Consider the following 13,353-nt stretch of genomic DNA (forward strand, 5'->3'; position numbering starts at 1 on the left):
CTGAGCGAGCCGCCTGTTAATGACGCTGTGGGCTAATGGGCATGTAGCTACTTCCATGTTTCAGATGATACGTCATGTTTGTAGTCGACCAATGAAGATGAGTTTACATATCACCTTGGGTTCGTCCTTCACCTTCTCAAAATGATCCCACACTTTGGATTTCCTGCCCGACATGTTATTAACTAGCCTGTGGAATAACAGCAGGTACCAGCCCTGGAAATTAGAGGCTGTACACATGCCGTGTCTTTAACCCCATGGAAACGCGAGGTCGGGCGCTGGGCGCTACTCCTTTTTTTGAGGCAGGTGTCAGGTTGCAGAGTGCAGAGCTGATCTTCTTCCAGGTGCTGTTTATAAGTGTGTAGGCCTATCGTCTGTGGGACAGATGTAGAGCTCTGGGTAGCCCTGCACTAACATGATCGCCATTTCCGTATTTACCGAAGAAGGGACATAAATCAGTCGACTGTGATTGTTTTGTAAAGTGGCAACTTTATGTGTCTGTCCTTTTAGATTAAATTCCCACATGGTCCACTCACATAGGTTTTGATTTATTTTGACAAGGCACAGCGCCTACAATTTGGTCAACTTACGTTTGGTCGACTATTAGGGGGCAACCCTTGTGTAAACGAACGATTTTGAGCAGATTTTTTCCTGTGATTACTGCATCAGAGATGAGTTTTTCTGATATTTTTATGAACTTGTATATGCTTATCTGTCATTTATTTTTTAACAAACACTTGGTAGTCTTCTTTTTTGACTAATTCAGTGTTTATATTTCCCCAACACTTGGCCATTGCTCTGTTAGCTATTTGGTTGTTTTAACTCTGTACTTTTCTAATGCAGGATGAGGCTGTTTAGCAAAGAGTGGAAGCCCTGTTAATACAGCTTGTGTTGTGCAGGTCTTCACTGTGCCCTTATCCTGAGAGATTTTTTTTTTTAAGTTTATAGTATTATTATATTATATTTTGAAGTACAGTGAATTTCCAGCACAAAGCTCATATTTCAAGTCCATTTCCTGCAGTAGAGTGAGTGGATAACAGACAGCTACTTCACAGAGACAGCAAACTAGCTTGACGCCATGGCCAAAAGCAGTTATGATGCTGTGTGTGTTAAACTGTGTGGACCTTGAACCAATGACTAAGAAATCTGGACCCGAATGGGTGGACCAGTTGGGAACCACTGTCCTACATAATAATCTTAACTTTAGAATTTTTATTCAGTTTTCTCCACAGCAAAATGAATCAAATGCTGACATATAGCTCTATTGTGTATATATACATATGTATATATACACAATATGCAACCCTCAGTGGAGCCTTTGCAACCCCTAATGGGAGTTGGGACCCCCAGGTTAGTAACCAGTGGACACACCGATAAACAGAGAGGAGTGGGCAGGCAAGAACGGAAACAGTTGAGAATCACGTACTGCCGCCTGGGTAGCCTACGTAGTGCTCCCAGTGCCTCCTGGGTAATGCAGTTTGTTTAGGACCATTATGAATCACCCAGAGAACCTTATATGCTGAGGGCATTAAAGAGTAACGGCAGCTTGTGAGAAGTGCTGGTGCAAAGGAAAAAGTTCTGGTACAACAAAGAGTGAAATGTAGAAGTGTCAGTACAGAGTACCAGTGAGTACCGGCCCACTTTGAGCACTGCACACAGGAGGAGAGAGGGTGAAGAGAGAAAGAGAGGGAAAGAGAGAGACTGCCTGGAACTGATTCCTTGCTCTGACATCAGCTGCTCAGGTCTCGTAAATCACGCAGGGTTCCTGGGGATCGATTAAAAGCAGCATGGCAAAGATTGGTAATGGAGACGTGGCGTGCAGCCCGATAGAAAGACCCAGCAGACTGAAATATACAGGGAATTATAACTTTCATAAATAAACAGAATATTAGTGTGGGAGCAAACGGTGAGAAGTGCAACTATGGCCAGAAGACGGGGTGGGAGAGTGCAAGAGAAAGAGCAAGGGGAGAGTGTTATAGAAAGGGAGAGAGAGCGATCTTTCCTCCATGCTGCTTCAGCCTTCCTTTCAAATTAGAACAGCCCCGTCTCCTGAGAATGTGACATTTTCACGGAGCAAGCGAGGGAGAGATGGAGGTTCAGAGAAGGGTGGGGGGTGGGGGGGAGGTGGAAGACAAATGGGGAAGGGGGGCAGAGAGGCGACTGCAGGTTCTCAGAAGCGGTAAGATGGAAGAATAGAGGGAGAATCAGAAAGAAAGGAGGCGGCGAGAGGGAAAGAGAGGGAGAGTCTGGATGCAGGGCTTCACTCGGTAGTGTTAGGGATGGATGGAGAGAATGATGAGAAGGGAGGAGTGTGTGCGGGGGTTATTAGTCCACCCTCCAGAGGCTACTAATGCACTGACCTTCATTAACTCGCATTACTGTCGGTGTGTGTGACTGCGTGTGCGAGTGTGCAACTCTCTTTAGTTAACACTCATTACAGAGTCTTTGTTTAAAGGCCAGTAAACTAATGAAGTCATTAAATAAGTGGAGAAAATCCTGATTCAAGCATTGAAACCAGAGACTGAGGTAACTTTAAGGACAGGAACAGCCACTGGAACACTTAGTACACGGGGAAAAACAGAACGAGCTAATGAACACGCTGTAACAGCATGTTGCCGACTGCCATTGTCGAGCCATAGGATGAGCACTGATGAGTACACGCAGCACTCATGATAGTTCTCGGAGGAACCAGAGTTCACCTCAATATACAGCAGAGAGACATGAGAGCTGAAGCAGAGACATCAGCTGTGTATCTGTACACGTGCAGGCTGGGGACAGACGAACCTGATACACTGATTCTGTCACTAATGTTCTTATCTATCTGTCTGTCTATCTAACTGTCTGTCTGTGTGTCTGCAGGCTCTCCTCGATACTCAGAAACAGCTTCGTTCTCAGATCTCCAACTTTACCTTCAACCTCGGCTTCTCTGGGAAGTTCTACCACACAGGTGTGTTTTATTTATTACGCTTTCCATTCAAACATGCATACCAGTGCCAGGCATACACAGTACTATAACAAATATAAATAACATGACTTGTTTTAATAATCTAGACTGATGTTTTGTATGAATGATTCAGATATTACATATTTAATTTCATTGGGTTTATGTAGATGCTTAAAATGCCAATTCTTAAAATGTGCTTTTGGGGTAAAGTTGTTAAGAGCTATATTTATTTATTTATTTATTGTTCACACATAAGACTGCATAAAATCCAGGTGATGGAAAACAGGAAGTGAGACAGGAGAGGTCAAGAAGCCACTGGCTTATACGACGGACCGCCCCTCAACTTAAGGCGAAAAACAAACAATAACAAAGGAAGGAAGGAAGAAAAACATAAACCAAGCTAACATAACATAACATAATTTAGAAAAATACAACGAGAAGCACACAAAATGAGTGGAAAAAGATCAGAAAAAAATATACATGTATACATACATACATACATATGTATGTACCTACACAACCATGTCAAGAAATAATTAGACATCTTGAATCTAAATGTAATGATGAATGGTAATTATAATTTCCTTTTATAATTAAAAGGATAATGAGCTCTTGATAAGGAGTGCCTTGGCATTCTATATCTGTACCGACGATATCGTAGGTAGTGCAGGTTGTGTTTCACCAAGCTATATGTGTGTGTCTCAAAAAAGTGAACGGTAGTTAAATGGTTTTTTTTTCACTTAAACCTTCGACATGCCAAAGGTCATGCACAAATCTTGTGGATCTGAACATCCTCAAGTGTTGTTTTTTGGTTTTGTGATGAAGTGTAAGGAGGATGCAACTATTTTTTTAATATAATTCAGGTTTTCATTGGTTTGAAAGGCTCGCAACATGGTGTACGTATATTCTTTTCCAGGGATACAAGAATACAAGGCACATATTTTTTTTATAATGTGGAGGTGGACTCCAGTACATAAAGAAAAACTAACAAATAAGTTCAGAAGGACTCTACAGGGTCACATAATCATATAATAAATTCATGATTATATAGGCTTTTCTTCCATTCAGACATGAATCCCAAGGTGATACTCCTTTCTCCTGATCGCCATTTATTCTACTTCATAAGGTGCTATTTCCACCATTTCATTAACCCATTCTTTCAATTCTGGGGCCTTTGTTGTCTTCCTGTGTTTTAGAATAACTCGACAGACGGTTATTAGACCCGCGATTAAGCTAGGTTTTAAAAATTTCACATTAACATTTGTTTGCACCTAGCACAATCCATCAACTGAAAAACAATAGTCATACAAATCAGTTGACATAATATAACATGATCTTTATGATTTATTTTTAGATGCTACTCAGTGTCAATCTGAGTAAACAAGAGTAGCTTATTGTTACTACATTATAATTAAATCTAAATGATTGCCTTAGGGCTGGGCGAAATACAGATATATTGACATTGTGATATGAGACTAGATACTGTCTTAGATTTTGTACCAAAAATATTTTTAAAAGACTATTGCACGCAAATTCAGTGGCAAATAAACGACCAAATATAATTTAATAAAGGAAGGATGAACTTGCAGCACAGTGGTCATCACTGAAAAGAATATTTTTATCTCATACAATCTGTAGATACTTAGTTATGGAGTGATATTAATCAAGGCATATATGTGTGATATGGTGACATAGCGCTGTGCGTTGAGCTCTGTTGTGGTTCCAAGGGTGTATTTTATTGATTTTCTAGTTAAACTGTATAAATCTGCAGCCAGAGAACAAAGGAACACTGAAAGGAAAAACATGTGGTGGGACTGAACCTGATTATAATTACAAGACATCTGATGCACAATAGAACATAATTTACCACAGTATCTATTATTGCTATGTATGACTTTCCATCACCATGGTATCAGACTGCCATCTTATTTAGCAACGTGACCTTAAAACAACCTAGTTGCTTGGCGATACTCCTACCTTAATTGGGTGAGAAGTTTTATAAAGCAACAATTTTCAAATGTACTCTGAATCCTCATGAAGCATCCAGTTATACATCTTGTTTCCTTGTCCTTTTGTCCTTGTGTGCGCGCGCGGGTGTGTGTGTGTGTTTTTGTGCGTGCAGGCACGGTGGAGGAGGACGAGGGAGACGATTTACTACTTAAGTATGTGGATGAGTTCTGGTGGTTCCCCCACATGTGGAGCCACATGCAGCCTCACCTCTTCCACAACGAGTCCTCACTGCTGGAGCAGATGGTCCTCAACAAGGAGTTCGCCCTGGTGAGATGGATGCACACGCATGCACCGCACGCATGCACACACATTTCTTGCAGCTGTCTGTTCTGCTTTAGCTTTTTACATTTCTTGCAGCTGTCTGTTCTGCTTTAGCTTTTTTCTTCTTGTGTGTCCTTTTAATCATGCTCGCTTCCCGTGATTGCATTTTCTTCAAGGACGTCTTTTACTGTTAGTGATTGTTATTTCTTTTGCCGCAGCAGATTGCACGCACGGTGTTTGCAGGTCAAAGCGCTAGAGTAGAATAATACAACACAAAGAACACACAGCGTATGTTACATGTAACATGCTTTACAGGAAACAAAATGTGTGCCTTGTTTGCCTTGTTACGCTTATTTAAAACATTTGTGTGACTTTCCACCACCACAGGAAGTAGATACTGTAAGGCGGGATAATGTCATTTGTCTTTCATGTTGTTCGGTTTGAAGGTATACTATGCAGGATTGTTGGTTACTGTTTGTAAAGGCACTTGCCAACAGAAGTCAAAGTTATATCCAACCCTAGATTCACTCTTCTTCGGCTGATATATTTTGGGCGGGGCAACACAATGGTTTGAGTTGAAGGTGTGAGAAAGAATAGTATCAGTAACATTGTTAACACTGTGCTACATTACAGAGAAATACAAAACCGTACTAATGAACCTTCATTAATATAGGCCTATATTTTATCTACAAGTGCACGTCACACACTGAGCGAGCCGCCTGTTAATGACGCTGTGGGCTAATGGGCATGTAGCTACTTCCATGTTTCAGATGATACGTCATGTTTGTAGTCGACCAATGAAGATGAGTTTACATATCACCTTGGGTTCGTCCTTCACCTTCTCAAAATGATCCCACACTTTGGATTTCCTGCCCGACATGTTATTAACTAGCCTGTGGAATAACCGCAGGTAGCAGCCCTGGAAATTAGGGGCCGTACATGTACCATGTCTTTAACCTCCTGGAAAACAAGAGGTCAGGCGCTACTCTTGTGCAGAGCTGATCTTCTTCCAGGCGCTGTTTAAAAGTGTGGAGGCCTATCGTCCGTGGGACAGATGTAAAGCTCTGGGTAGCCCTGCACTAACATGATCAACTTTTCCGTGTTTATCAGACTGAATATCTACGGAAGAAGGGAAGGATACCTGTCGGCTGTGATTGGTTTGTAATGTGACTCCTGTCTGACTGCTGAGCGTGACCACTTCCTGTGTCTGTCCTTTCAAATTAAATTCCTACATGGTCCAGTCATATAGGGTTTGCGTTATTTTTACAAGGTGCAACTACTAATAGAGTTTCACGTTTACTTTTACTTTTCTTTTTCTGTGCGACTAAGTGACCAATTAAATCTTGCCGACTAATGACCTTTCTGGTCAACTATTAAAGGGCAGCCCTAATATCTATAGAAAAGCTGAAGACTTTTTTTGAGGCTAAGGTAGAGTGTCTTGCTCTCGCTCTAGTCGCTAGCCAGTTATTGCGTCACGACGTCACCTCAGCTGAGTGTGTATATCACGACGCCCCGTGACAGATGTTGACAGTGAGTGTTTTGCAGATGTGCTCAATATGAATATGTCTTTGTTATGTTAATTGAAAACATAATCAGGGTAAAATTATACTTCCTGCAGAACATATTCACGAGGGCTAATTACATGCATATGAACATATTTTTAAGAGGCAGGGTTGGGAGAATAGTTGTACCACTTATGTCAGCATGAGCAATAAGAATGCTTTAACAAAATTTACCCTCATGTACTCATTTTCTAAAACCAAATATCCCTGTTGGGGAGTGATGCACTTATTTTGATGGGCACACCTGAGCCCTCTTTAATGTCTTTGGATTAATCTGAAGTCCACAAGGTCGAGCGCTTTTGTTGCCCTGCTCTGCCTTGTTTTCCTGTTTTGTTAGTACGTGTGTGTGTGTTGAAGTGATTTGTATGAGCCTACTGGAGTGCCGTGTCCCACATACAATACGGCGAGGAGAGCTGGTTCATGTTGTTGAAGGTGAATGTGATCATAAAGTGTGATCCCTCACCTCTATTGTACACACACATATACATACTCCACTCCCTCATCCCCTGACCGCTGATGCTTAGCTTTGACAGTGTGTGTAGGTGTGTGTCAGAGCGAAGGACAACACCATCAGTCTGCAAGATGCACCCAGCAACCATCCACCCTCACACTCCCACATGCTCACACAAACTTTTTTTTTTCTCATTTCCAATCCGAAGGCCAGCATCATAACAAACACAGCACAAACCGCGCGCTTCTTCGACAAGGTCAGCCTGGTGGGCTTCGTGTGTTTATGTCCTACCGTGTCCTTTGTCAGAGCTGTAAACGTACTATAACTTCTGTTTATGTACATAACCCTCACACGTGTGTCTGTCATGTGTATGTATGTCCTCCATCTCCAGGAGCACAACATCCCAGTGGACATGGGCTACGCCGTGGCCCCTCACCACTCAGGTGTCTACCCGGTTCACCTGCAGCTATACAAGGCTTGGAGACGTGTGTGGAACATCCAGGTCACCAGCACTGAGGAGTACCCACACCTGAAGCCTGCCCGCTACCGCAAGGGCTTTATCCACAACAACATCATGGTGAGGAGACGACTTTCTTAATCACATGTCTGTGAAAAACCTCAGGGGTGCATAAGCAATGCCGCAAGTGTACACATGCATAATGTGCTCATCCACATGCACATCCACAAATGCACTTTGATCAGCTGACATGTTTCTGCACAGACATGAAATCAATTAGTATAGTGTAACATCTTACAAGTTGATCTTACTTAGAACAATCTAGGAAACGGATTGCCTTGAAAAAGGTAAGTAAACATAACTATTAATCTTAAGCTATTTTTACTTCCTAACTAATTATTAAATTTACTTAAAAATCAGCCATATTTACTTAATTTTGTGAAGTTGTGGCAACTTAAGTGACAAGTGAAAATAACTTAACCTTTCTAAGTATTAGTAACATCAGTATACCAAGTTTACTTTGCTATGTATCTGTGTTCTGCTGGTTGCAAAGTAGTCGGCCATATTTGTATATTCTTGAACATGTTAACGAAACAGAACTTGTCCTAACTCCATCGTATGCAAAATCCTCTTTGCCGTGATCAAGTTAAATTAGACTAGTTTGGTTTACTGAAGTTGCTGACACTTAGAGAAAATGAGTTAATTGTACTTGTCATTTTCAAGTTTCAGTGACTTACAAAATTAAATTAACACAACTAAATTTTAAGTCAGCTTATCAATTAGACATAACTTAAGATCAATAGTTATCGTTACTTTAGTTTCTCAGATGTTTTTGAGTAAGATCAACTTGTTAAGCCACGTTTCCACCAAACACTTTCTGTATGGTACCTTTGGAACCAAAAGTAACCCTTCAGACATGATACCTAGACCCTAGCGTTTCCACTGCAAACAGCACTCTTAAATGTGGGCGGGGTTATTGTCACTCACTGCTCCGTCCAGCACTCACTGTATTTCCTCCTTTATCAATCTGCACCTTGTTTATCATCTGCAGAATGAGGAAGCCCAAACACAGTAATAAACATACAAACAAAATAAAACAGGCTGCAGTCTCTCTCCATGGGATATTTAAAAATAGTGGGTTGATGCATCTAGTCCTTCTCAGGCAAGCTCAGGGGTTTAGTGTTGCTGGAGCCCACAGGAACGACGCTCCACGATGCTTTCTTTTATCTTTATAAAAAACACAATCCAGTCAATATTAATATATATTTTTGAACGCTTCAAGATCCATTCATTATTAAAAGTGTGTGTCATCTAAGAGAGACAACAAAATCTAAAGTAATGGTCAAAGTTGTCATATTGAAATTTAAGGTGTGCCGATGGATTCACGTCGTCAACTCATACATTGAGCAATATAACAACTTAACGTTCCACCTTAAAAGTTGCTTGCAGTCGGCCTAGTGAAATATTTTTCTCAGACTGCAGCTGCTGCAAGAGGCAGCAAAACCTCCTTTCATTTTATCGTTTCAGTCTACTGATCTGTTTAAAAGTCTCCACAGTATGAGCAGTGGTTACATGAGCCTCAGAACCAGCCACAACTCAGCCCTGAGCAGAGTGACCATTCGCTGTCAACCAGTCAACGGACTGCAGTGTTCACAGCTCCACCTTTTAGTACCAGATCTGTGTGCTAGGTACCCCAACAGAGGGGGGACCAAAAATGGAGACGGTACAGAACGGTTCCATTGGTACCATCCACAACTTTTCATAGTGGAAACAGGAAAAAAAAAGCGTACTGAACTGAACGGTACTGCTTGGTGGAAACAGGGCTTTAGATTTACAGTGCACCTTTGGGTGTTCATGATTTAACACCTTTTTCTGGTGTTGTTGTTTAGCTGAATGCCAACATGTCTAATTTCCAAACACATTCTCTGGGCAAACATCTCCGTGATTGTTTAATATTTTTTCCTCACTATTTTGTCATTTTCATTTTTTCCCTTCTTTTTATCTTGCATACGGCCAGATTAGCTCGTGTTTCCACAGCTGGTGGTTGTGGTCCCTAGATAGTCGGTGCTAGCACTCTGTGTAGACATATAAAATATGTTGGCCTGGCAGACAAAGCATAGATGTGTGTGTTTGACAAAAAGAGGTGAGTCAGGTTCGTCTGATAAACGTGATGAATACCACAACAAAGGGCATATTTAGGGATTCCTGTGTGTTATCATGTGCTTTTCTTACAACACACACATTGATCATGCAGAGGTTAATGGTCAAATCTAACTCTTATGTTATATAGTGTCTTTGCCTGTGTCTTTGTTATATAGCATCTTTGCTTAATTCATCAGACTTTAATTAAACCATGAATTGTAAATTCTAAGACACTGAATCAACGCTTCAACGCAGAATTATTTAGTCACAAGAGTCTGTTTAGATTCTTTTATCTCACTTTGAAAAACTGTTTTTATCTACCGTCTCTGCGTTCAAATAAGTGTTTGCTGAATAGTAAATTGTGTGCTGATTGTTTCTTGCGGTCTTAAACAGAAAATCAATGATGCTGCGCGTGGTGTGTAACCTCTGTGCGTGCACGCGTATGTGTGTGCGTGTGTGCAATATGTATTCTTTGACCTCGTCTCACCACAGCTCTATGTTGATTTAATATTTAATGGCTTCCCAAGGCGGCTAAAGGGGGTTAGCTTTTCTGTGTGTATGAGTCCGTGTGCATTTCTATGTTTGTATATGTGCAGGATGTGTACCATAGAATAAGAATCGAGTAATGAGAGTATTTTTACACTTTCATGCTGCGATAAATAATTCATCAGTCACTGTTTGAGACAGCGGTAGAATAAAACTCCTGTCGCCCATTCCACCTAAGCAAGTTGTCTTCGTCCCTCCCTCTGTCTCTCCTCCTCCTCCTCCTCATTCACTTGTCAGTCAGGCTCTTTGTCAGTGTGCACAACTGCTCCCTTATTGACAAAAGAACCAATCACATCTGACACCAAAATTACCAGTCCATGTTGTTCCGCCGTATTTGGCTCTCGAGCAAACAATTTGAACCGACAGCAATGTCAATTTCCTAATCAGTCCTACAAGTCTGCTTTTATTTCTTGACATCTTGTCACAGCGTCATAAAAGACAGCCACTTAATGCTACATCCTTTCAATACAATAACAAGCTGACGCTTTGACAGGCTATAATGTGTTATTATACATTATCACTGGTAAGGTATTGAGAAGCATCAGTGAATCGCTGAATTAGATAACAAGCCATTGAAAAAGAATGCATATTCAACATTGTGCATCACAAAGGAAGACAAAAAACAGGAGAGACAAAGTGGCAGAAAATCAAAAATAAATCTAATTTTTTGTTTTATACAAGAGAGGAAGCTTTTTGGGAAGAAAAAAAAAAGCTGAAGAGGAAACAGAGGCTGAAATGAAATTAAATCCCCAGCAAAAATTACTCTCAAGCTTACCATCAACCCAAATGATGGATGCAGCAGTTCTCCGAACATTGCTTTTGAAACTTTTGTTCTTATTGTCTTTCAAATAAAACTTCAGACAGTAGTTCATATTGGATGGAATATACTTATTGTTGGAAATTTTGCCCGTGCACTAAAGTCACACTGATAGGGGAGCACAGACATGCAAAATCAGATCTCATAGACTGAGCTTGGCTCTGCTCTGGTGCGAGATAGTTCAGATGTTTAGTAAAGAGATCACATGGAACACTGTTCAGTACAGTTATTGAATTCTCTGAGCAAAATGTTGTGATGAAATGACCTCCAGGAAGCACAGCTGGACTTCAGGTCTATGAATCAGAATTAGCTACCACTGGTGGCCTGAGAGGTATCCAGTGTATGTTGCATCTAATTCACTCTCCCCTCCAACAGTGTCCCTCAACAACAGTGCAACAACAGATGGAGGTGCCCAGCGATTCTGTTTATTCAAACTTTCATGTCTCGATGTGTGTGCTTTTTGAACTTCTTGTCTACATTAAAAGCGGTCTTTGTCCTCATCCGCAGCAGATGAAGATTATGTGATATGATCAAAAGCTCCACAACAGCCACTAAATGGACCTTGAGATTAGATTTTTATTTATATATATATTGAGAATGAACTTCAAAACTCAACTTAAAGGTTTAGCTTGTAAGATTTAGCGCGATTTAGTGGCATCTAGCGGTGAGGATTGCACATTGCAACCAGCTGAAACTCCTCCCAGTTGGATTTCCTCCAGTGTTCATTGTTCAGGAGGTTTTTACCAGGGGCCAAATTATCCGGTGACTATCCAGACCAGGTGACTGAAACCAGTTAAAAAACTGAATAAAGCAGTTTCATGTTACAAATCAGTGTCTCTCCTATGCTGTTTGGCACGTCGCAGACGGGCTGCCCACCAAGCACCTGCTAATGTGTACTCACCTCTTTTCTCTGACAACTTAAAGCCGCTACAAGGAACTTTTAACTGGATGTGCAAAAGTCTCTCGTTTCTGCTGATGTCTGTGCGTGACCTACAACAGCAAATGAGACCATTGGTGTGAAGATAAGCTATTTCTATATAGTGTATATCCATACCTTTAGGAAACTGTGTCCGGGTCCGCCCCAGGTCGCTTCCAGGATGAAGCGATTTACGGCACTCAGACGGCACACTTCATCTTACCTAGCTGCTTACATTTATAGTGACTCTTTATTAATAGTCGCTATTCCTCCTCCTCGACTCGACGTCCGCAGGGAGTTAAAATAGCAGCAATCATCAGGTAAAAGTTCTGTGAAAGCACTGGACTCACCAACAGTCAGCCACGTCTCAGTCACACAGAGAAAATCCAATCCTCGGGAAGTCATGAAATCCTTCAGGATAAACGTTTTGTTTGCTAGCGATCTAGCATTTACCAGCCCAATCCTGGCAGGAGCCGGTGGGTCCACGGCATTAGCTGTTCGGGGAGCCACACACAGAGGCCGCAGGTTGCGCAGATTCACCCCACGCCAGCGGGGACGAGGAGAGCAGGGGCCGCGGGGCTGGAACACCTCATGTGGGCCGACGACAGGTACCAGCCAGGCGTCGACAGGGTCCAGCGAGTGCCGAGAAATAAAGAGGCGAGGCACCGCTCCATACTCAGTCCAAGAAGCCGTGGAAGTGCTCGCCAAACAGGCCTTCAGCCTTACCAGCCGACCGCTGCGTTTACCCCGGCGGCGGTGGCGCTTACGCCGGAGAGGTGGAGCTGGGGCGCGGCAGAGGTGAGCTGGGATCCCCGATAGGAGCGGGGGCAAAGTTTTCCCGTCTTGTTGTTTCATTCATCCCCAAAACAAACACATGCGCGAGCCAGGTAAGCGTCTTTACGACAATACGCGCTAGAGCTCATGGGAAATGTAGGCTTCATTCCGGCAAAACACTACGGCTTTTGTCCACAGGGTCGCCAAAATCAACTCAAAATGAAAGTTCCTTGTAGGGGCTTTAAGTTCCAGAAGTTCCACGTAAATTATCGGTAGAGGTGTCTTCCTCTCCAAAACAAACAGACTTGGTAATTTAAACCGGTAAAAACACCAAATAAAGTAAAAAATCAGTGTCTTTCCGACACTCATCGCAGAGATGCAGAAACAAAATGACCGTATCTAGAGGTAGTGTTCGGTTTGTCTGTTCTGGGTTACTGTGGAAACATGGAGGTGCAACATGGTGGACTCCGTAGATG

At 42.0% G+C, this 13,353-nt stretch overlaps 1 protein-coding gene across 3 annotated transcripts in view; it reads left to right on the top strand.

The window, feature by feature from the left end:
* ndst3 (N-deacetylase/N-sulfotransferase (heparan glucosaminyl) 3) overlaps positions 1–13,353 on the top strand; it is a 60,552-nt gene that overhangs the window by 16,120 nt on the left and 31,079 nt on the right. For all 3 annotated transcript variants that reach the window (XM_050044801.1, XM_050044799.1, XM_050044800.1), the window contains exons 3-5: positions 2,857–2,944; positions 5,064–5,218; positions 7,617–7,802. In XM_050044801.1, coding sequence (XP_049900758.1) covers positions 2,857–2,944; positions 5,064–5,218; positions 7,617–7,802 — 429 coding nt within the window. The remainder of the gene's footprint in view (positions 1–2,856; positions 2,945–5,063; positions 5,219–7,616; positions 7,803–13,353) is intronic.

This window comes from Epinephelus moara, chromosome 5 (assembly GCF_006386435.1).
Source record: "Epinephelus moara isolate mb chromosome 5, YSFRI_EMoa_1.0, whole genome shotgun sequence".
NCBI classification, from domain to species: domain Eukaryota; kingdom Metazoa; phylum Chordata; class Actinopteri; order Perciformes; family Serranidae; genus Epinephelus; species Epinephelus moara.